The sequence below is a fragment of the Rutidosis leptorrhynchoides genome, chromosome 3, assembly GCF_046630445.1.
Source record: "Rutidosis leptorrhynchoides isolate AG116_Rl617_1_P2 chromosome 3, CSIRO_AGI_Rlap_v1, whole genome shotgun sequence".
Taxonomy (NCBI): domain Eukaryota; kingdom Viridiplantae; phylum Streptophyta; class Magnoliopsida; order Asterales; family Asteraceae; genus Rutidosis; species Rutidosis leptorrhynchoides.
The window spans coordinates 437458604-437484567 of record NC_092335.1 but is presented as its reverse complement, the minus strand read 5'-3'; the positions used below and the strand labels follow the sequence as shown (position 1 = coordinate 437484567).

The following is a 25964-nucleotide window of genomic DNA, read 5'->3' as shown; positions in this document are numbered from 1 at the left end:
AATCTCACTATTTTGTAACTTAAAAATCACACCCAATAACAATATACAAGCATCACAAAAATTGTTCGGATAACATAATTTCAACATTATACTATGCAATATTGATATAGGAATACTACATATCACCAAATGTACAAGCGTGAAACATGGGATGATTTCATTACTAGCATGAATGAAAAGTTCATAACAACAGAAATAAATATTTGGAATGAAAATATGAAATATTTTACGAAGACGGTTGTTAGAAAAATTCACTTTATAGTGACATATAGTTAGGTTTGTTTAATTTAAATAAGATAAATGAAAAAAGGAAAAGTTTTCTATGAATTTTGCTAACGACAACCTTAAAAGCTGTTGTTAATCTGCTTAAAATGATAGTATATGACGATTACATATTAACTTTGTAACAGTGATTATTGAAACATGCGAATACAATATTTTAATGCATGTTAATGACAACAAGACTGTTGTTAGTAAAAAAAATTCATTGGATTTATTGTTATCTATGGTTTCTATTAAAATTGTATAATGATGATGTCATTATTAGGCTAATTTTTTTGTTAAAAAAATTAAAAAAAACAAAAGAATAAAATCTAAGCATAATAGGTGATGTCATTAATCTAAATAATTTTAATTTAAAATTAAATCTTATTAATTTTATTATTATTATTAAATTTTATTAATAATTATTTTAATTAATTATTATGAATTAAGTACGAGAATGTATAAAAGCTAGGCAGAAGGAAATAATTCTATATTTATATTTTAATTTATAATTTTAAAATAAAATAACAATCAATATTATCTCTTATGATTGAATGAGGATTGTTTAATATGCATTTTAGGTGTTTGATGAGATGTTCGGCTGACGAGTTTCTTAGTCGGACTCTGTGATTTCACGGGTCATTAAACTAAATGGCTTTAGCATTTACATTCACTTAATACCTAAAATATATCATTAAACTCTTTCGTTTAAACAAAACCATAGTTCCACGAGTTGTTTCACTAGTTAATTTTCTAAAATATGCCGGTATTGTATAATTGATTTTAGTAAAAAATAAAATAAAATATTTACTGGTGCCACTAAAAATCGTTATATACCCACGTGGCCTCGTTGACTTCAAACAAAGCCTCCTTCGAATTTGGTCAAAATATCTTACGTGACCATATATTTGTCCCCAATTAGGATATCAAAAAACCCTAGAACTTAAAATTCGTGTTAATTTCCGACTGATCCAGAAAACTACAGAGTGCAAATCGTCTAGCAATGGCGATGCAAACAGGAGTTAGCACTTCCAAAGTTCTCATTCTAGTTGGAGCAGGTTTTTTGCATCTTAATTTTGTATTTTAATATTTACAAACCCTAGAATTCGAATTCGTATGTTTCTTATATTAGTATATATCTACTATTAATTTAAATGTTACAAATTTTATGATCACCTATGTAATTCAGTTCCGTTACTTATCGTTGGATATATATGATTTTATTGCTGCTGTTGGTGATCGTAACTAATTTTGGTTTCCTAATTTGATTTGAAATGCTATATGTATAAGTTAAATGCTATTGTAGAATTGTATGTATCTATGTTGATATCATTCTTGTGTATTCTGTATTCTGTTTTCTTTGTATAGTGGCTTGACTTGCATTTGTTGTATTTTTGTATATTTGAATAGGTTTGTCTAGTTCTGTCATATTGAGGAGTGGAAAACTCTCAGATTTATTATCAGAACTTCAGGAGTTGATGAAAGGTGTTAATGATATTGAAATTCAACCGGGAAAATATGATAGTGCTGCTCTTGCTGCGCAGGTATTTAGAAACCTACTTGGAGAATTTTGAATGTGATAGTTATATTATTGCCGATGTTAGATCCATAATAGCAAATTTCTTTCAAGTAGTCAATTAAACAAACTTTTTATGGTCTATTGTCTATACCCAGGCTGTAATGTTTATATGTTTGGACCCTTTTTTTTTAATGTCTTTCTTTGGCATCACATCAGATTAAACAATTGGCACAAGAGATTCGGGAGTTGTCGCTCTCTCGGCCTGTTACCATTTTTAATGGAAATACTAGCTCCAGTGGTATGTCATTTAACCTCGTTAAATACCTCTATGTGCTTGTTACTCATGCTCATCTTAGGATTATTTTTGATAGACACTTACAGTATTACGTACTTTGAAAGTCTGAATATTGAATCTATGTTCGAGTTTTGAATAATGATCATCATATATGATTCAATTGCATTTCTACATATCCCTTATCATGCATTCACTCCTTATTTTTAGTTAAATGTTGTTAACCCATCAATAACTTAGGGAGGAAGTCAACAAGTACCGTATGCTAAAATAGTGTTTGGCCTAAAGGTGCCTATTGAGCTCTTTAATACTATTTAGTTTGTAAGTTCGGGTCTCTTTACTCTTTAGATACTTGAGTGTTTGAGTTGATTTTTCTATATAACTATTGACATTTGGTGAAACACTAGAGCAATCGGTAAGTTTTTTTTATAGTTGTGATTAATGCAATCATATTTTATATCGCACCATCATACACATCTTTAGATACATGAACATAATATGTACATACATTTTTCTTATTAAGAACTACCACATCACTTGCATCTTATCATTCCTTTTTAAATTGATGTCAACGTACTCATTACCTATTAGGGGTGTTCCAGGAGAGTTTGTCTACTCATTACCTATTAGGGGTGTTCATGATTTGGTTTCAAACCGTTTAACCCGACAATCAAACCGAAACCAAACTGGAAAATACCAACCGAATCTAAAACACGGTTTTCGGATTGATCAAAACCGAACCGTATTTGTAATTCGGTTTTTGGTTTGGTTTTCGGTTTGGTTTTCTGTTTTGAAAATATTGAATTCGGTTAAACCGAAAACCTTATTCAAAACTGAATTCAAATTAATAATACTTTATATTATTATTTTTCCGTGGTAATATTTATCCAAATTTTCGGATTCCCTCCCATTTGTCATTTAGATCACCCAGATTATTATTGATATACTATACATGTAATTACAAAAAAATATCTTTACATATTTTCCCCTAAACTAGTCATTCCCTCCTCTACAAAACCCTAACCCACCTCATAAGTCGAATCACTAAATTCTTTATCGATCGATTGGGCAAACCATACTATCAAGGTTAGTTTTCACTTTACCAAAAGCTCAATCTGACTTATATGTTTTTGCTTACATATATGATTTTAGCGTCATATATATGTATTTGTAAATGTGTTGGTTAATTAATAGTAATATTATATCTTTTTAGTGGTTGTACTTAATAGTGAAGTCAACGTAAACAGCAAGTTACACACATAAACCAAATCCATATATTACTTGTAATCTTATTATATATGCAATTTCAGTCTCCCATGTTGAATGTTGTTCAAGTGTCCAAAGTATCACCACCTTCCACCTTAAAAAACCGGTCGCTGCAGCTAACGTTCTTTGACATCTTCTGGATTTATGTTCGTAACCCGAGTTTTTTTTAACGAAATTGATCTATTTAAACTATAATCATGATCAAGTACGTAAGTATACTCCTGATGTATAAGTGGATATAATTAGTGTTGACGAGATCTATCTGGCCATTAATATCGTATTGGAATTTAAACTAGTAAAACAAATAGTCACGAGATAAGCTGCATACATCCGAGTAAAAACACTTGCCCTCCCGGTTATTCGTAGCCATTGTTGTAAAACTCGGAATTAATCAACGATTACTTGGTTCTTGGGGATTTTCTATACTTCTATGTCTATCTGATTAATCAAAACCGATAATAAAATGGTCAACACCAAGTCAACGGAGATTAATCGGTCTACTTTATAAATTGGAGATTAATCGGCCAAAATTGGTTGAAATCAAACTTCCTCAACATCCGATAAATCCTCGATTAATCCCTATCTTTCTGATTACTCCTTCCAAGGTTCGACCTATTACTCCCCGATTATCGTTATTTTGCAGCCATGTCCGTAACCAGGAAAACGTCATATGTTTAGCTTTGAAATTTCTTTTATTATTATTTTTTATACGGAAAGTAGAGAGTTTTTATGCTCTCCAGGGATTTTCTTTCGGTTTGGCTTTTACAGAGCATACCAAAAATGCAATCATCTTTTTCTTGATGCAATTAAAATTTATTAATAACTTATATGAAGTGAGGCAGATTTAATAACTATGAAATACATCAAAGTTTTAGAAAAAGCACCTTCTTATTTACAAATCGTCATGCAGGGGGTTTATCGTCATACTTGATACCAGCTGCAGCAGTAGGAGCAATGGGATATTGTTATTTGTGGTGGAAGGTAACACTCATACTATTTGTATAACTCAATACATAACTCAATACATTACTTGAATTGATGTATTTTTTCCTAAGCTAATTGATGTATGTTTCATTGCATTTATTTTTGCGTATACTTTTTATCTTCAGGGTATGTCATTTTCTGATGTTATGTTCGTTACTAAACACAATATGGCAAATGCTGTATCATCGGTCTCAAAACAATTAGAGAATGTGTCTGATGCATTAGCTGTGAGTGATACCAAATAGTTAAATTCTTGTTATTTTCATGCTCGTTATTTTTGTTAATTCTGTCTTTCTTCTCTTTTTGTTTGAAAATCGCAGTCTACAAAGAGACATTTATCAAAGAGACTTGAAAACTTGGACTGGAAAATCGATGAGCAGAAGGAAATAAGTAAACTGATTGCAGATGATGTAAACCACCTTTTTCTTTTACAAGTATTATTTATTTATTTATAATAATGGACATTATTGGTATAGTATAGAAATGTTATTTATTCTAAGTGTTTGGTAATTTTTAAAACCATGTTTACTAACTATTATCTGTGTAACTGATCTATTATATTATGTTAGTGTAACTGATATGTGATCTAAAATTATCGTTGATGCTTAAACATCTCCAAAATCTGAATTGTATGCAGGTAAATGATGTGAAGTCCAATCTTAATCAGATAGGTTGTGACATAAATATGATCCATCAGATGGTGTCTGGGTTGGTAAGTTTCTCACTGTTATTATATTATAATTTATTTATAATTCATAATTATAATAGTGAAATAGTAATGTAATGTATTTCAATTTTTTTTTTTTTTTTTTGTTCTCTGTCCAATTTTACTAATGTAACAAATGATGACTGATATACAGGAAGGAAAAATAGATCTTATCGAAGGAAAGCAGGTGAGAAACGTTCAACTGTGATTGCGTGTTGTTTTTTATGTGTTCATTATATTATATGACTAATTAAATATTAATCATTTACCATATACTTGGGTTTGCTTAACAGGATATGACCAATTCAGGTCTATACTATTTATGTCAAGTAGCTGGAGGGATCAACGAAGGCGTAAATGCTAAGCACTTTCAGGTCAGATATTAATCTATGATAACCATGCCAACTTCGAGAGACATTGTTAATCTTGTTGTCAACTTTAATATACATGGTATTTATGTTTCTTCAACTTGCGTTAGAATATCGAAGGTAAGATAGGAGAACAATCGCGAATTACATATGAGGAGTCTTCTTTGAAGGTTCGTGAATAGTCTTTAAACGCTTTATCATCATACAGTTCATACATTCATCGTTCATTTTTCACGGTTGATATTGTGCAACTTCAATCATTCAGGGTCTTCAGTTTCTTACAGAAACCAATGATTTGGGTCTAAAAGAGAAGTCTGTGTTAAGCAAAACGAGTACGAAGGTAAATAAAGGTCACGATAAATCTGAATCAACATTTCACTGGCCTTACTCAGTGGGGCTATCAGTAACCAAACATATAATGGGTTAAAGGGTTGTAACCCCTAAAAGTTTGTGTTATTGAACTTGCAAACATTGGTTGCATTCGTTCATTTGTTCGTGCCCTACATGATGCATAAGTTTGGTTTTTGGTTTATATTTGCAAGCTATAAAATTGGGCTTCAAACATAGTTAAATACTTCTAAAATGTGGGTGGTATATAGCTCACTGAACAATAATAGATTAATTAAAATGAAAATATTATGGTCATCAGATTTGTATATGAACTGTGAATGATGAACCTTACACAAATTGATTCTTGTAATGTTTAACAGTTTAAGTTGAATTGAATTATGTATAACTATATCACAGGAGTTGTTTTGTAAAACTACCTGAAGGACCTCACATGCTTTTTATTATTGACTTTCGTTATGTTTATACCATCTATTACTATATGCCATGCCGTTTTTTCTTGGCCGGAATTGTATGAAGTATGTTTTTTAGAGTAGCTGGTCCGTTACGCTTGAAAACTTTTAGACTTGCATTGTGAAGTTGGTCATATTGCATTGGTGTTGCTATAATGGGAACGCCTTGGTAAATACTAGATAGTTTTAGGTTTTTCTCGTTGGTTGTCAGAGGTTTTTTGCTATGCTGTCTAGGTGCGAAACGGTCTGAGATCCTGTTGTATTTTGTTTTGAACGGCCCAGGTTCTATATAAGTTGCTTGTTTTTTAGCCAAAAAAAGTAAATGTGCTCTATAACTAAAACCTGTCCACAGTGACTCGCGATTCCTACTATGTTTTCTAGAGTAGTACATTATTCTTATGGTTGTATTGGGCTTGACCCGCGTAGATTTTGTTTTGGTCTAATACATCACGTTGCAGTTTGTTCCTTGTATTGCTGTACTTATAGGTTGCTTTGTACCTTGGTTTGCTCAAGCAATAGTATATAATTATGATCTATTAATAATATGTTTGCTGTTAATCTAAAATTTTTAGTGCAATTCATTATTTGCGTTTATTAATTAATATATAATATTATATTTTCAAGGGTTGTACTTGATAGTTAAGCCAACGTAAACTGCAAGTTACACACATAAACCAAATCCAAAAATATTGTGAAAGGACTTTTAAGGACGAAGGGAACAGTTAGGGAAAAGTACTAACTTTTTGGATTAGTATATTTAGATAATTATGATCTATTAATAATATGTTTGCTGTTAATCTAAAATTTTTAGTGCAATTCATTATTTGCGTTTATTAATTAATATTTAATATTATATTTTCAAGGGTTGTACTTGATAGTTAAGTCAACGTAAACTGCAAGTTACACACATAAACCAAATCCATGTATTACTTGTAAAAATCTAATTATATGTGCAAACGTGAGCTCAAAAAGTTTAGCACTAAACCAACAATGTCTCCCATGTTGAATGTTGTTCAAGTGTTCAAAGTATCACCACCTTCCACCTTAAAAAACCAGTCACTACCGCTAACGTTCTTTGACATCTTCTGGCTACTCAAACATCCGATTCATCATGTTTTTTTCTACGAGGTAACCAACCTCACAACGCATCACTTCGTTAACACTATCATTCCCACTCTTAATACTTCACTATCGACCACCCTTCAATACTTTTTCCCTTATGCAGGTAATCTCATCATATTTCCAACTCGTACTAAAAAACCTGAAATTCGTTACGTCCAAGGTGATCATGTCAATGTCACATATTCAGAATGTAATCTTCATTTTAACGATCTTACTGGTAACCATCCTCGAAATTGTGATAAGTTTTACCATCTTATACCTTCACTTGGACCGTGTGCTAAAATAGATGATGATTACACAAAAATCCCTGTTTTTTCTGTCCAAGTAACGCTCTTTCGGAACCATGGTTTCTCATTAGGGTTTACTGTTCATCATAGTCTCGCCGATGCTTCCACGCAGATTGGTTTCTTAAACGCTTGGGCATCGATTTCTCAATTTGGTACGGATGAATTATTTCTGTCTAGAAACACGTTCCCTTTTTACGATAGAGTGATTAGTTACCCAATACAAGATGTGGAGGCTCTTGTAGTAACAAATGTAGAATCTTTAATGAACCGAGAGTATCACGTTCCACACCTTTGTGGACCGACCAATAAAGTTAGGGCTACATTTATCATGACTCGAAGTGAGATCACTCGGTTGAAGAGTTTGGTTTCAACTCATTTGCCAAGTCTAACTTATGTATCATCTTTTACGGTATCGTGTGCTTATATCTGGAGTTGTCTCGCTAAATCGTGCAAAAGTGAGTTAGAAATGCTTGTTTTTGCTATCGATTGCAGGGCGCGTATGAATCCGCCTATCCCTGCAACCTACTTTGGCAACTGTGGTAAGCCATGTATATGCAGATTGGATACCATTGTTTTAAAAAATGGAAGTTTTATTGCTATTGCTAAATTGATTGGAGAGGAGCTTCATAAAATGTTAACTAATGAGGGTGGTGTGTTGATGGCAAAGGCACCGTTATCCGAGGTGAGGTTAAGGACGAAGACGAGTGTCGCCGGATCACCAAAAATGAACTTTTACAACATGAATTTCGGATGGGGAAATCCCAAAAAGCAAGAACTAATCTCGATCGATTATGAAGGATCAATATCAATGAATGCTTGTAAAGAATCAAATGAAAATATGGAGTTTGGTATATGTCTTTCGACTACTGAGATGCAAGCTTTTGCTCGCATCTTTAATGATGGATTAGAAGAGAAGATATAGTTGTTGCTTTATCATGTTGAATCTATCTGTCAAGTATTTTCTTAGTGAAGAGGAGGAATTTATTTTCTATAAAAATTATGCAAGAATGATTGGATTTTCAATTCGTAAAGGAAGGTTTGAGAATAAAACAGGAGAAAAAGACAGACACGACTTTATCGTCACCGTGAAGCAAAGTCTAGGGTTAAAATGGTTGATTACTCAAAAAAAATAAAAAATAAATCGAGGTTCGATAAGATATGATTGCAAAGTTCATATGCATATAAAAATGAGGAGAATTAATGAAATTTTTTCAGAAGAATGGAAAGGCACAAAATGCGCGATAGATCACAATCATGACTTATTGTCTACTCAAGAGGTACGTTTTCTTCCAGCTTACCGTGACATTATAGCGGAAGATGAGATATGTATTCTCTTGTTAAAAGAGGTGGGTTTGTCTCTGTAAGACAAATTATGCGTGTGGAGTTAGGAAAAAATGTAAGGTACATAGAGATTTCATTTCTTATGATTGATATTCATAATTTTATAAATAAACTACATTCACATTTTGCACAACTAATACTAAATGGGCATAGATATATAGTGGACTATTATTATTGACTATACTGTTTTGGGCCCCTCCGGATAATGGGCCCTGTGCAAGTGCACAGGTTGCACATCCCAATATCCGGGCCTAGATTTTTGTTATGTTCGTGATTTTAGTGTGATTTAATGAATCATTTTGGTGTAATTGGATTTTCTAAGTAGAGATTATAGTAATCTATTGATACTCTAAATCAGATTCGGTGAAGTGTGGAGTACACGTTCGTAAAGAGTGAAATAGATTGCGGTAGTCGAAACGTAAACGTGGTGATCATGGAAATGGCTTAAACTGTGCTACCTGACCAGAACGAAGGCGGAGCGTGTAGCGGGTGGTGCTGGTGAACGTTGGTGTTCATGCCTCGATCAGTCTTTTTTTTGGTAGTACCGTCGGGGTTGTTTCACGCGACGATGGAGATCCGGTTTCCGCCTTGTGGGCAGGATTGGTTTTTTACGACGGTTTCTTTTTTGTCATGACTTATCTGGGCTTGCAACCTCCGGTTTCCACCTAAATGTCCTCCAGCTTCTCGGTTCATTTTGTAATCTTATTGTACCCCATTTTTTTTTTTTTTTTTTTTTTTTGGTAAGCAAGGAAACCCTACTATGAACGAGCACCTTGGCTCCCCCATAGAAGGTAAAACTTCGGGTAATCAAGCCCCCCAAGCGCGAGACCTGGTACCGGGTGAATTGCGATTGAAGGTACACCTTCAATCTACCAACGGTTTTTTCCCCTCTCTTTTGATAGCTTCGGCACATTCTGATCGAACTTATTCCCAATAGATTGTTAAACGAACCAAGAAAACAAGCTTAACCAAGATTAAATGTGATTTTTAACAAGTTTTTGGTGCACTTCAAAAAAATAATAAACATGAGTTTAAGTGTGATATGGATGAAAATACTGCTAGTAGTCCATTAAAGAAGTAGCCCATCAATAATGATAGGCCAAGTAACAAATAGCTAAGCCCAAGTAGGCCAAAGATTAGTATTTATTTATCCAATCAAATCAAATGCGAGGTGCAAATTAAATTAGGAATCAGCTCAAATTAGGATTCTTGTTTGCGCGTAATTATAGTTTACATGTATCGATCGATTTTAGCGCGTTATTATATACTGTTCTATCTATCAATCGACAATTCAATCGATCCGTGTATACAATCCACATATGGATGTTTCCTTCAAGTTTCTTCTTTGATTGTTCTTCAAATATTGATTATAAAAACGTTATCATCATCTGATCTGTTTCTGTTCATCATATTATTATCAAATCAAATCGATACAAATACCTCCTCAATCAAAAATCAATCAATCATGTTTCTTACAAGAACCACCTCAAAAATCATCGAATACAGAAGCTTGCATCTCACTTTAATCTCCGTAAAGGGACTCAAAGACAACAAGAGTAGGATTTTCGGTAAAAGTAGGGAGACATACGCCGTCGTTTCATTCACCGGTAACATAATCCTAAAAGATTATTATAACAGTACCTGGTTGGCGAGTGTCTACAGTGAGAAAAACAACATAGTTACAGATCCCCAGCAGCCGATGGAATTTGTTGTTGAAGAAGATGTCTTACAAAGAAACCAGTCAACAATCGAGATTAAAATCTTAGGTGTAAGGAAGTAATGGTTGTTTGGTTTCAACAAATTAGGACAAGTCAAATTTTCGGTCAAACAACTTCTAGAAGGTATTGAAGAAGGAAAATCTAAAAACAAGAATATTAGTTGTAAACTAGAAAAAAATTAAATGGTGTCAACAAAACTTAATCTTCTTGCATTTATTTATAGTAAGAACCAAAATACCAATACAAAATCTTGCAAAACTTCAACAATTAACCAAACATGAACTTGCAATTTATTATAACAAATGAAATTAATGCTACCAACTTACAAACTTAAATGAGCAGCATATATCAAAATTAAAAACTAGAATATTGACTTGAAAAAATTAAAATGGGTTGCCAATTAAGCCATGGGATAGTAGGTTGGGATTGGGATGTATGTATAAATAAAATGTTACATGATAGGGATGATTATATATAGGGTGTACTGATATATCGCTGAAATTAATTAGATTTCCATGAAGAGGAGGTGGAAATGTTCGGTGATTTCGTCAAACACAATTTGAGAGTTTTTGTCTTTAGATTATTCTTTATTTTTCGATGATCTCGGTTAGATAGGTTATCATCTATTTCGTTGTGTGGTCTTATTATTTAGGGTTTCGTTATCGTATTGTTTTTATTTTGTTGTTGAGTTTTATCTAGAATTCTAGAAAAGTTTAGTTTGAAATATAGTAAAATAAATTATGGAGCTGCGTTGTTGATATCCTAATCCCAGAATTAGGTGGTAATTAGTGCCATATTGCAAAGAGTTCTTGACTTTAATCAAATACCTAATAATGATTTGCTTGTTATAGGCAACACTAAATTTAAGTGAAGACAAGGGTAAAGGAATGCGTTGCTCCAAAGTTAAGCAATGACTACCCTCCAAAAGCGGTTGTATGGTCCGTTTAATGACACTACTAGATGTGACAAAATGGGCAGGTCAAGCGGGTCAAAATTGGTTTGACCCAAATCAGTTTTCTTTCAATATTATTCTTAAACCTCTCTAGACAGAATTAGTTTGTCAATACTATTTTGATTATAATTATAATATATTTCAATGTGTTTGCATGAGTTAATAATAATATAAATAGACCCTAATTTTTCATGTTTCTCTTCATACTCAGATGACAACCGTTGCAGCATTATGTGTTCAATACGAGGCAGATTTACACCAAACATGAAGATTGTTGCCAAGGCTTTGCATCCGATTACCATCAGAAACCAGTAGGCAGTCTGATGCTTCTTCGCAAGTAAATTTATAGAAATGGTGTTGAGTTTTATCTAGAATTCTAGAAAAGTTTAGTTTGAAAAATAGTAAAATAAATTATGGAGCTGCGTTGTTGATATCCTAATCCCAGAATTAGGTGGTAATTAGTGCCCATTTGTTTATTTTCCAAAGTTTTGTATGTGTTTAGTTATTACAATGATTGATTCGTGAGTGTTTACAGCACTTGTTCTTATATGAACAAGTGTATAGGGTTTACTCAATTTCCCTTAGGGTAGTGATAATGCTAAAAACAAACATATATTTCATCGCATTATCCCTCAAGAAAGACAAGCTTTTAGTTGCAATTGTTCTATTTACAAGTGATATTCGTTTAAATAATAAAAGGTGAAGACAAAAGACAGATTCGACGAATTGAAGACGCAAATGACCAAAAAGCTCAAAAGTACAAAGTACAATCAAAGTGGTTCAAATTATTGATGAGAAACGTCTCAAAATTACAAGAGTACAAGACGCAAAACGCAAAGTACAAGATATTAAATTATACGAAAAGACGTTAAAAAATCCGGAACTGAGACATGAACCAGCTTTCAACGTACGACGCAACGGATCAGAAATTATAAATTAATTATGTATATAAATATAATATAATATATAATTAATTATATAAATTATATATTTATATTATATTTATAATAAAAATCGTCGGCAGCTTTGGATCCTGGTTTGGTGAGCTGAAATTGTGGGCTCCGCACTCGCGGAGCTCTGAAGAGTAAAATCCACCGCACTCGCGGAGCATAGAATTCTATAAAAGCCCATGCAATTCGACGGTTTTGATATACCTTTTATATTTATATATATTTTTCTTTCCCCATTTTTTATGTATCAAGTATCACTCCAAATCGTAATCTCAATTTGTAATTTTAATTTTAAGTTAGTGATAATAATAAGGATCGATTAGTCGAATGTTTTAAGGTTTTGTAAGTCGAAACTCTGTCCGTGTACCACTACGCTAATAACACCCACTGTAAGTTATGTTTATGTTATTTTCATTAATGTCTCGTAGCTAAGTTATTATTATGCTTATTTAATGCCGAAGTAATCGTGATGTTTGACTAAAAATATTAAAATTGGGTAATTGGGCTTTGTACCATAATTGGGGTTTGGACAAAAGAACGACACTTGTGGAAATTAGACTATGGGCTATTAATGGGCTTTATATTTGTTTAACTAAGTGATAGTTTGTTAATTTTAATATAAAGATTTACAATTGGACGTCCCTATAAATAACCATATACACTCGATCGGACACGATGGGCGGGATATTTATATGTACGAATAATCGTTCATTTAACCGGACACGGGAATGGATTAATAGTCTATAGAATTATTAAAACAGGGGTGAAATTATGTACAAGGACACTTGGCGTAATTGTTAACAAAGTATTAAAATCTTGGATTACACGCAGTCGATATCCTGGTGTAATTATTAAACAAAGTATTAAGACCTTGTTACAGTTTAAGTCCCCAATTAGTTGGAATATTTGACTTCAGGTATAAGGATAATTTGACGAGGACACTCGCACTTTATATTTATGACTGATGGACTGTTATGGACAAAAACCAGACGGACATATTGAATAATCCAGGACAAAGAACAATTAACCCATGGGAATAAACTAAAATCAACACGTCAAACATCATGATTATGGAAGTTTAAATAAGCATAATTCCTTTATTTTCATATTTAATTGCACTTCTAATTATTGCACTTTTATTTATTGTTATTGTATTTAATTGCACTTTTATTTATTGTCATTGTATTTAATTGCACTTTTAATTTTCGTACTCTTTAATTATCGTAATTTTATTTTATCGCACTTTTATTTATCGCAATTTCATTATCGTTATTTACTTTACGCTTTAAATTAAGTCTTTTATTTATTTAATATTTTACATTAGGTTTTAACTGCGACTAAAGTTTTAAAAATCGACAAACCGGTCATTAAACGGTAAAAAACCCCCTTTTTATAATAATAATATTACTTATATATATTTGTATTTTTATAAGATAAAACTAATATAGCGTTAAGCTTTGTTTAAAAGATTTCCCTGTGGAACGAACCGGACTTACTAAAAACTACACTACTGTACGATTAGGTACACTGCCTATAGGTGTTGTAGCAAGGTTTAGGTATATCCATTCTATAAATAAATAAATATCTTGTGTAAAATTATATCATATTTAATAGTTTTTCCTAGTAAAATATAAGCTATTTCATATACACCTCGCATAACATCAGGTAGGGAAATTAACTTTTTGTTCATCTTAGCGTTTGGAGTTTATGGTTTAGATTTAGGGTTTAGAGTTTATGTAGCGACCCCGACAAATCGTCAAGTGACGGCGTCGGCTACGTGGGTCCCATTACCTGATTATAAGTCTTTAAGATAACGTTTGACCAAAATATGTCGCCTTCATTTCAAAATAAAGATTGTTTCAAAGTTTACAAGAATTGTTCAACCAAAAGTTAAGTTACAACGTTATAAGTACGATTGAAATCTAGGCGACACGGTTTAAAGTAAAGTCAAAAGACGCTCCATGAAAAGCATGTATACTCGACATCCAATGCAAGTATCAAAATAATGAGCGGAAGCATGTATCACATATCGTGCAAGACCTGAGAAAAACATAGAAAAATCTGTCAACGAAAACGTTGGTGAAATCATAGATTTAGTAAGTAAATTGTATTGAACCACAAGGTTCTTTAAGAATTGCTCAACCAGAATCATTCACATTCCAAAATAGTATTTGTATCACGAGCACCCAATTATCAAGGCTTAACCGAATCTTCCCTCTGAATTTTGAATTTAGTGTTAGAACTTACACTATACATTGTTGAAATTATATTTCATTCACTAACGGTAGCGAACCGTCTGAATGAGGGTTTGTTAAACCCGTATGGCCACACAACATAATTACACGCTTACACTTACACCCTGCAAGTGGAACTAATGATAATTGGATTGAGGACTTTTGTTCAAACTCGTATGCATCTTTGTATTCGTATTTGTTCACAATGTAAAAGCATGATAAGTAAATAAGTATGAAATGTATGTGTTTCTCAGCCCACGATGTAAAGAATAAAAGTGATTGAAAAAGTGGGACTATGATCTCACCTTTGATTGCACGGGTATAAATGTACTTCACAAAGTAAACGTGTGCATGAATGTTGCTTAGCCTTGACCTAAACAAATAAGTTGTATCAATTAACCGGTTACGACACAAGGTCGGGTGAAATGTGTTCAATTAGTCCTATGGCTCAATACGACTTGAATAGTATAGCATGTGAATCACGTTGTCAAGTTTCATGCAAGAATCAAGTATAAAAGCATGTTAGAACGATTGTAATAAAGTTTGAGTTGACATTTCAAAACCTTACCATTAGAAAGGAAATCTTATTACGTTTCCAACGATATTTGATTCATCGAAAACGGAGTTACGGTCAAAAAGTTATGGCCAAAACAAGTTTGCTGAAGTTCGGATGAAACAGGCAATTGTCACGGCGCGACAAATTGCTCCGCGGCGCGACAAATGCCTATGTTGAAGGTCAGAAAGCTTGAAAAACATGTTCTAAAATCACCCTTTGGGCCACGGCGCGACAAATTGCTCCGCGGCGCGACAATGGCCGTGGCCTGGTCCCTGGCCTGTTTCACTTGTTCAAGGCTTGGTAAAATTTCAAACAAACGCAAAACTCAAACCGTAAACAACTAGAAGACGTATCTTATACCGTTGGAAAGCTCTTTTGACAAGGAACACAACTAAACATGTTTCACCAAACAAAAACATCATTTATAATAGCCGAAAACTCATCAAGTGATCATTAAACGTTCATTTTTAAGGTTTCAAGTTCTTCAAATGCAATTTGAGTTTCGGGAAACCAATTCACACATATAATATGCCGTTTTGAAGGTAATGAAACATACATTACAACTAAACACTAATAATTAACATTCCATGGCATTCAAGCATCCAAAAATTCATGTCAAGAACTATCAAACCCTAGTCAAACATCACAAAATCAATATTCATGTTTTTGAAGTTTTCTTAATCAACCTACGCATCAAAACGAAGCTAGTGATACTAGTAACACAATTAAAACATGCACTTTAACAATCTAACACCATTAACTCATCCAAAATCAAGGATTAAGCACACCCATTTCAAGTTCATGCTAGTTACTCCAAAAACAACAAATCGAGCAAACCAAACATATATTCATGTTAGACTCGAGCCATAGACACTAACTAACACCATTTCAAATCAAAAACACGAATTTAGAGAAATCTAGAGTTTTAGAAATGTTACCCAAACGAGATGAAGTTGGTATCAAATTGTAGAGGATGAAGAGAGGATTCCAAATATGTAATCGGATTTGTTGTGAGCTTCCAAGATTGAATTTAGATGATGAATGAATGGAATGGGTTTGTGTGTGTGTTCTTGAGATGGAGAGAAAAGGGATGAGGGAGATGATGGAATGGATGAAATGGGTTGACTAGTTGACCTAGTCAACTAGTTTGCCCATTTGGCAACTCCGGTCCCTCGAGTTTCAAAGCGGGTGCGGGATTTAACCGATCGAATATTTTTAAAACGCAAGTTAACGAGAGATGTTATAATTAAATGACGGAATTATTATGAACGTTAGTCAACGGAAACTACGAATTTAAATAACGAAAGGTATTATTTAAAAGAAAAAGACGGTGTTAAAAATAAATTTAACGGAAAAAACGCGGGATGTTACATTATCCACAACTCAAAAGAAATTTCGTCCCGAAATTTAGTTGGAAGTAGTAGTCGATATCTCTTACTCGAGACTTTACGTTGTCAATGCTATGAATAAGTGAAAGTACGTTCTTGAGGGTTCTCATGAATTTGGATAGTCAGGGTTTTACGTTGCATTAAGGTTCGGTTTTTACGATCCCCGGTTTCAACTGGTTTTCCTATGAAGAGAAGTTTGTCATCGATAGTTGATGTATCCAGCAGGATTGCACGTTCCTGTTCCGCAGGACACGTTTCTAAGTTTGTTACACGAAATGTAGGGTAAACGGAAACTTAATTGAGTCGGAAGTTCTAAACGGTAGGGAACGGTTCCAATACGCCCCAAGGTTTCAAAAGGGTTAACATGTCGCGGGTTTAACTTTCCCTGATTCCCGAAACGGATTACACCCTTCCAAGGTGCGGGTTCTCAATATTACGCGGTTACACACTGGGATTTGTGAGGTTCTCCTCTAAGTTTGGTATAACTCTTCTGGCGACAATGGGTTGTCTCGAGCCCTTCTCGGACTTGAACGATCTCAATTGTTGTTTCTTGATGGAGTTCAGATTTCGGTGGTTGATGCTTTGGTTAGATGAACAGGGGTATGACATTAGCGGTCATATAAGGTTTCGAAAAGTGCGCGTGAACACACGAGTGGTAACTACTGTTGTAAGAGTGATCTACTAAAGGTGACAATACGAGTTTGTGAGATGTCTTTCCAAGACGTAAATCGTTCGTTTGCTCGGTTCGTCAGTTTGTGGGTGGTACGCGGTACTCATGTCTAAGCGGGTTCCCAAGGTTTCTTGTAAAACTAGAAGTGAAACGAGTATTTCGATACAGAATAATTGACAAAGATACACCGTGTTGGAATAGAATCTCCTAAGATATGTTTGAACAAGCCAGTTAGGGTTCGAAAAATGTTCGTTAGGACTATTCACCCTCGTGGCGAATACTAATATAATATGAGGAATTTCTCTATCCATGGAGAAATGTCACAAGGAGTTTCCTTAAACGGAAATGCGAGCGATAAAGATAGGAGTGAAATGAGGACTGAGAATAGGATGAGCTTACATCTCGAGGTTGCCATAACGCGCCTCTAGTTGTCGAAAATTGAAGTATGGAAGAGAAACAAGATAGTACACGTAGTTGTATAGTTCGGGGTTGAATAATAGTTGGCCGATTATCAGAAACACAAGGACGTTAAGTCAAAGAAGAGTGAAGTATCGTTGGATTGTGTGTTATCTTAAATTCCAGTAATATCAGACAGTAACGGTGAAATAACAGAGGTATGTGTGTGGTACGTGATGACGAGAAAGTTGATCGGATCTACAGTTTAATATTCGAATTCTTCGTGCAAAATAACGAATTTTAGTTACGTTAATTTTGAGTCGAGAGAGTATGCCTTTCGGCGTTCATGTAGAAATATTTCCATGTTTGAGTTCCATCTGTTGCTATACGATTTTAACTAGAAATGTTGGTGTGAAGAATCACGCTCAATGTTCGAACACGGAGAGGTTTAAAGTTTTCCCTTAGTGAGTTAACGAGTGTAAAAGTCGGGTAACACGAGAAAAGTCAGAAATGAATCTTCGGTGATAACAGGCGAGATCTAAGATTTTACGAATACAAGTCTGAGTTGGGAGAGTTTCCTGATTACATGTGGCTTGATTTCGAGATTAATTGTAATGCCTTGACCATTAACATCATGGTCTAGAAAATTGGACTTCGTTCAACAGAAATTCTCACTCGGAGAATTTGGTATAAAGTTGCTCTTTTCTCAAAAGTTCGAGCGTAAGATGGTGATGTTGTTCGTTTTCCTTCTTTACTTAAATAAGTTAAGATGTCATCTATAAATACAATAACAGATTAGTCTATATGAATTTGCATACGCGGTTCAAGAGGTTTATGGATACGGGCGAGCCCTAAATAAATCAAACGGTACTAAGAGAGTTTTACAACTAACGTTGCGAGTTCGGAAAGTGGCTTAGGAGACATCGTCTCACTTAACCCCCAATTGATGATAACCGGAACGGAGGTCGATTTGGAACATACGGGATTCGTGCAAATAATCATGAGGTCATGGATGCGAGGGAGAGGGTATCGGTTTCCAACTGAAAATTACTCAGTTCACAATAATCTATACAAGATGATGGGGAAACACATTTTTTTTTTTTTTTTTTTTTTTTTTTACGAATAGGTTCCGAGCTCCCTAGTTCTATAGGTGTCAAGTCAAAAGTCTTAACGTATTTCCTCCAATAAAATTTATAGGCACACAATATTTTTCCGTCGGTCACTTAAATCGTCTAAGTAGTATCTGGGGGAAAGAGGTGGAATATAAAGAGCACGAGTCAAATCCTTGGTTATAAAACGTCTAACGGTACTCGAATCGAATAAGTATGAAATATACGGTTTGTTGTGAAGAAACGTACCCGTGACTAGTCCCTCATCATCTCGGGCATCCTAGGTGTCGATGTTGTAAGTTCAACGGCGTGCGTTGGGGTTGATTTTCTTGTTTGGGCACGCACTCCTAAAATGACCCGGTTGGCCACATTCAAAACAAACACCCGTCTTGGGTGCATTGTGCTCCTTTTGGGCGACGGGAGCGGTATTCCTACAATCGTGGGCTACATGGCCACTTCTTTGACACTTCAAGCAAAATGGTTTGCCACATTCACCTAAATGATGTTTGTAGCACTCGTTACAATACGGTAGGTGTCCGGTATAACCTTTCTTGCCGTTGGGGATGAAGGGCTGCTTGGCGGGGTTGTTGTAATTGCTTGATTGGGGGGCTTCCCATTTTCTTTTGTTGTCACCCGACTTATCCTCGGCTTTACGTGCCGGCACTTCAATCTCGTCCACTGTTTCAATCAATTGGCGGGCCATATTCAAAGCCTCTTGGTGGTTAGCGGGTTTGGATGACATTACTCCTTGTTTGATGCTCTTGGGGAGACCATCCATGTAAAGTTCAATCCTTAAACATTCGGGGTTCACAAGATTTGGGCACATCAAAGCAAGTTCGGAGAATCGTTGATTATAGGCCTTAAGGTCATTCCCGACCGCTTTTAAAGTTCTTAGTTCGTGTTCGAGCTTACGGGTCTCTTCGCGCGGGAAGTATTCGGTGATCATCTTTTTCTTTAAGTCGGCCCATGAGAGTGTGTGGGCTTCATTGATACCCACCGACAGCACATACGTATTCCACCATGTGAGGGCGATACCGGCAAAAGTGTGGGTGGAATATTTGACTTTGTCTTGGTCCCGACAACCGCTTATGCTAAAAACGGCTTCTGTTTGCTCAAACCATCGGGTGAGCACAACCGGTCCTCCGGTCCCATCGAAGGTGTGAGGTTTGCACCCCATGAAAGTTTTGTAGGAGCAACCCTCGTTTGAATTACCGGCTCCATGGTTATTGTGGTTGTGGTTGTTATTGATGTCGGAGGAGATACTAGCCATAGCCGCACCTATGGCGGCGGCTATCATGCGTTGAAAAACTTGTTCGGAAGTTTCATTACGTGGCCCGCGACGGGGAGGCATTGTTCCTTCAAGGCACAAGAATATCGTTGATTAGTATTCTCAATAATACTAATCATGATATGGAATGATGATATAGAGAAAATTTTCCTTGACTCGCCTTAAATTCTTTATGTCATAATGTCGGAATGTCCATATGAATCACCGTAATATAATCCCGGAAATTATATTACCCTGATTCTCATGTGCATTTAACATTACTTCATAAAGTCAAGGTGGCGCGTCAACAAAATTTATCAACGTAAGATCAAGATCGAATACGAGTTAGATATGATAGAAGAGTTCGAGTATAAATGCACAAATAGTCAAGTAATTCCTACTTCTGTCTATATGCCGGTTGTAGTCTAGATTCACCTATGTACCCTATGACTCGGGGTGGACACAAATGAACTCTAAATCCCTACAACCAAGGCTCTGATACCACCTGTAGCGACAGATGGGGTAGAAACCCACCCAGTGCCTTTCCAGCTAACCGCTTGGTGACCACTGAGTGTACCTCAGACACTGATTTTACGGCCCGCATTTCTGCCAAACTGCCAACCCTCAAATTCCAAGGGATCGCAAGGGGTAAGAGCCAATGCTTCGTCACAGGTAACACTGTGAGAACCCCCTCTACGATTAACCCGCCAAAAAGCATAGTCCGTATGAGTGCCCGGCCTGACAGCCGGCGCGCGTGACTACCTTTACGGCTAAGGTTAAACCAGCTCTGATACCACCTGTAGCGACCCCGACAAATCGTCAAGTGACGGCGTCGGCTACGTGGGTCCCATTACCTGATTATAAGTCTTTAAGATAACGTTTGACCAAAATATGTCGCCTTCATTTCAAAATAAAGATTGTTTCAAAGTTTACAAGAATTGTTCAACCAAAAGTTAAGTTACAACGTTATAAGTACGATTGAAATCTAGGCGACACGGTTTAAAGTAAAGTCAAAAGACGCTCCATGAAAAGCATGTATACTCGACATCCAATGCAAGTATCAAAATAATGAGCGGAAGCATGTATCACATATCGTGCAAGACCTGAGAAAAACATAGAAAAATCTGTCAACGAAAACGTTGGTGAAATCATAGATTTAGTAAGTAAATTGTATTGAACCACAAGGTTCTTTAAGAATTGCTCAACCAGAATCATTCACATTCCAAAATAGTATTTGTATCACGAGCACCCAATTATCAAGGCTTAACCGAATCTTCCCTCTGAATTTTGAATTTAGTGTTAGAACTTACACTATACATTGTTGAAATTATATTTCATTCACTAACGGTAGCGAACCGTCTGAATGAGGGTTTGTTAAACCCGTATGGCCACACAACATAATTACACGCTTACACTTACACCCTGCAAGTGGAACTAATGATAATTGGATTGAGGACTTTTGTTCAAACTCGTATGCATCTTTGTATTCGTATTTGTTCACAATGTAAAAGCATGATAAGTAAATAAGTATGAAATGTATGTGTTTCTCAGCCCACGATGTAAAGAATAAAAGTGATTGAAAAAGTGGGACTATGATCTCACCTTTGATTGCACGGGTATAAATGTACTTCACAAAGTAAACGTGTGCATGAATGTTGCTTAGCCTTGACCTAAACAAATAAGTTGTATCAATTAACCGGTTACGACACAAGGTCGGGTGAAATGTGTTCAATTAGTCCTATGGCTCAATACGACTTGAATAGTATAGCATGTGAATCACGTTGTCAAGTTTCATGCAAGAATCAAGTATAAAAGCATGTTAGAACGATTGTAATAAAGTTTGAGTTGACATTTCAAAACCTTACCATTAGAAAGGAAATCTTATTACGTTTCCAACGATATTTGATTCATCGAAAACGGAGTTACGGTCAAAAAGTTATGGCCAAAACAAGTTTGCTGAAGTTCGGATGAAACAGGCAATTGTCACGGCGCGACAAATTGCTCCGCGGCGCGACAAATGCCTATGTTGAAGGTCAGAAAGCTTGAAAAACATGTTCTAAAATCACCCTTTGGGCCACGGCGCGACAAATTGCTCCGCGGCGCGACAATGGCCGTGGCCTGGTCCCTGGCCTGTTTCACTTGTTCAAGGCTTGGTAAAATTTCAAACAAACGCAAAACTCAAACCGTAAACAACTAGAAGACGTATCTTATACCGTTGGAAAGCTCTTTTGACAAGGAACACAACTAAACATGTTTCACCAAACAAAAACATCATTTATAATAGCCGAAAACTCATCAAGTGATCATTAAACGTTCATTTTTAAGGTTTCAAGTTCTTCAAATGCAATTTGAGTTTCGGGAAACCAATTCACACATATAATATGCCGTTTTGAAGGTAATGAAACATACATTACAACTAAACACTAATAATTAACATTCCATGGCATTCAAGCATCCAAAAATTCATGTCAAGAACTATCAAACCCTAGTCAAACATCACAAAATCAATATTCATGTTTTTGAAGTTTTCTTAATCAACCTACGCATCAAAACGAAGCTAGTGATACTAGTAACACAATTAAAACATGCACTTTAACAATCTAACAACATTAACTCATCCAAAATCAAGGATTAAGCACACCCATTTCAAGTTCATGCTAGTTACTCCAAAAACAACAAATCGAGCAAACCAAACATATATTCATGTTAGACTCGAGCCATAGACACTAACTAACACCATTTCAAATCAAAAACACGAATTTAGAGAAATCTAGAGTTTTAGAAATGTTACCCAAACGAGATGAAGTTGGTATCAAATTGTAGAGGATGAAGAGAGGATTCCAAATATGTAATCGGATTTGTTGTGAGCTTCCAAGATTGAATTTAGATGATGAATGAATGGAATGGGTTTGTGTGTGTGTTCTTGAGATGGAGAGAAAAGGGATGAGGGAGATGATGGAATGGATGAAATGGGTTGACTAGTTGACCTAGTCAACTAGTTTGCCCATTTGGCAACTCCGGTCCCTCGAGTTTCAAAGCGGGTGCGGGATTTAACCGATCGAATATTTTTAAAACGCAAGTTAACGAGAGATGTTATAATTAAATGACGGAATTATTATGAACGTTAGTCAACGGAAACTACGAATTTAAATAACGAAAGGTATTATTTAAAAGAAAAAGACGGTGTTAAAAATAAATTTAACGGAAAAAACGCGGGATGTTACAGTTTAGGTTTAAGGTTTTGGGTTTAGATTTAGGGTTTATATTTAGGGTTTAGATTCTAGGGTTTATATTTAGGGTTTACGGTTAGGGTTTAGGGTTTTTAGGGTTTAGGGTAGATTTAGGATGCAGGGTTCAGAGTTTAGATTTAGGGTTTAGATTTAGCGTTTAGGTTAGGGTTTAGAGTTTAGATTTAGGGTTTAGGGTTTAAATTTTTGGGTTTAGAGTTTAGGGTTTAGGGTTTAGTTTCTAGGGTGTAAGGTTTTGGGTTTAGATTTAGGGTTTAGGTTTAGGGTTTAGATTCTAGGGTTTATACTTTAGGGTTTAGGGTTAAGGTTTAGAGTTTTCTAGGGTTTAGATTTAGGGTGCAGGGTTTAAAGTTTAGGTTTAGGGTTTAGATTTAGTGTTTAAGGTTTAGGTTAGGCGTTGTTCTCTGTTACAATGATTGATTCTATGTTAGTGTATAGGGTTTAGGATTTAGTGTTTAGGGTTTATGGTTTACATGTTAGGGTTTAAGGTTTAGATTTTAGAATTTATGGTTTAGGGTTTAGGGTTTGGGGTTTATTGTTTAGGGTTTAGAGTTTAGGGTTTAGTATGTTTAAGGTTTAGATTTTGGATTTAGGTTTAGGGTTTAGTGTTTAGGGAGCGAGATATGTTGATTGAATTGCTGACAGAAAATTAAGATCGGTAGGAGGAGTATTAGTACATAATATGTAGGAGGCCACATATATATATATGCACAATATTTACTCTGATAGAAGTTCTGAAAGGACAAAAGCATTAATAATATGTTTTATTAACTTATAAAGTATGAGATTACAAAAATTGAAAATAATTTATTCTAACTACATTTACATGAGTCAAATATAAGTAATATATTTTTTTCATTTTTTAAAATTTGCTGAAAGAAAAGAAAAAAGCAAAGAATAGAGAAGCAGTTATGAAACACCGAAAAAAAACAGGTTCCAATTGTTAGAATGACAATAGTAATTGTTAATGTCAAACTGTTATAATTAACGTACAATTTATATATATTTTTTATTGTAGACGTACTTCACTAAAATGGAAGAAAACGTTATACAACTAAACAGGGAAATACAACTAAAAAACGAACTACTACAAAAGGTACTTTTTTAATACATATTCACCAAAAAATAGAAAATATACGAATTTATGACTTTCAATTCTCAATCCATTTACAATTACATTGCTAAAGTATTATATCACATTTACAGATTGCCAGGAACCAAGACCTCAATAGTGGTACATCTTAATTTAATATAATTTATATACTTCGATCTTTTATAAAACAATACTATGTATACCTTATAAGTTTTTGTTTAAATATTTCCTGAAGATCCGATTAACTTTAGCAAAAAGTATATTGATTGGTTTGCTGAACATCGCCAATGTATATTACAACTATGTAGAAGATTGATTGAAGAATTCATTGAAGATGACATTTTACCGATTATCGAAAACATATTATCATATTTCTATAGCTTATTTAATATGAAAAAATTTGCTATTAAATTTGATGTCTTTAGTATTACATATGGTACTTGGATGTGTCCTACTCAGCGGTGTATAATGTGAATTACTTTCAACTGATATGCTACAAGCAAGTACATGAAACTATTTCTTTACCTTATTTATTATTATTGGTTTTATATTAACTACTTTTTCATATTTCAATTTCGAGATTAATATAAATTAACTTAATCTTGATTGTGACAGTTAATCAACAATCATATTGAAGTTTTTGACCTAAACTTGAAAAAATGAAATCTTTAACATATGAGATTACGAACGAAGATATTGCACTTACTACAAACTTTAGAAATTTAGAAGCCACAATATCAAATACTTTAACATGGAAAGATTTTGTGAATAAAGGAGACGAAGCGGCAATGTCAAGTTATCACAATTCTATGTCATTTTTAGTTGGAAATGTTACTATTATGCACAACTTTATGGATGAGGTATACTAAATCATTAACTTCATACATCTTCTAATTAAAAAAATATTATAATATTATGCATTTTATTACAAATATAATGTTTCAACACATTATAGGCTGACGAATTATGACAGAAGACTTTATCAGGGATGCACAAAGTACTAACAACAAGACAAATTCACAATTCATGATCATCTAACAAGAATAACTACATTGTCAAATATGTGAGAAAATACAACGAAATCTGAGATAACCATCTACAATTTTTAATTCGATCGCCTAAAACTACATCATGATATCGGAGATGATTTATTTAATTTGAATCAAATTTTTGTTTTTTTATTTATTCGTTAATTATATTACTAGGAGAATTAGATATTTGATTTGTCCCATACAAAAGCCCCGTAAAACTGCGGGTCTTTAACTAGTTTTAGATTGAAAAGATAAAATATTCTTAACTTAAAATTTTCTGTCAAAAAACCACGCGAGCCTCGAGCTGTTCACCACCGTCATTAAAATAATACGGGGTACTCCATACTCCTACTCCTACTCCATTTGCATTCAATTCCACTCCTTATCCAAATGCTTTTGAATT

General features: G+C 34.5%; 2 protein-coding genes across 2 annotated transcripts; both read left to right on the top strand.

Annotated features, from left to right (window-relative positions):
- Window positions 1–1146: 1146 nt before the first annotated feature.
- Window positions 1147–6170, top strand: LOC139897906 (uncharacterized). Its single transcript, XM_071880619.1, has 11 exons — window positions 1147–1322; window positions 1675–1808; window positions 2000–2081; window positions 4252–4322; window positions 4451–4552; window positions 4646–4735; window positions 4963–5037; window positions 5186–5218; window positions 5325–5405; window positions 5510–5569; window positions 5665–6170. Exons 1-11 carry the CDS (start codon window positions 1268–1270, stop codon window positions 5824–5826), a joined length of 945 nt encoding a protein of 314 aa, XP_071736720.1. The 5' UTR covers window positions 1147–1267; the 3' UTR covers window positions 5827–6170.
- Window positions 6171–7189: 1019 nt separating this feature from the next.
- LOC139901498 (malonyl-coenzyme A:anthocyanin 3-O-glucoside-6''-O-malonyltransferase-like) lies at window positions 7190–8530 on the top strand. The gene has a single exon (XM_071884205.1). It carries the CDS (start codon window positions 7190–7192, stop codon window positions 8528–8530), a length of 1341 nt encoding a protein of 446 aa, XP_071740306.1.
- Window positions 8531–25964: the final 17434 nt, after the last annotated feature.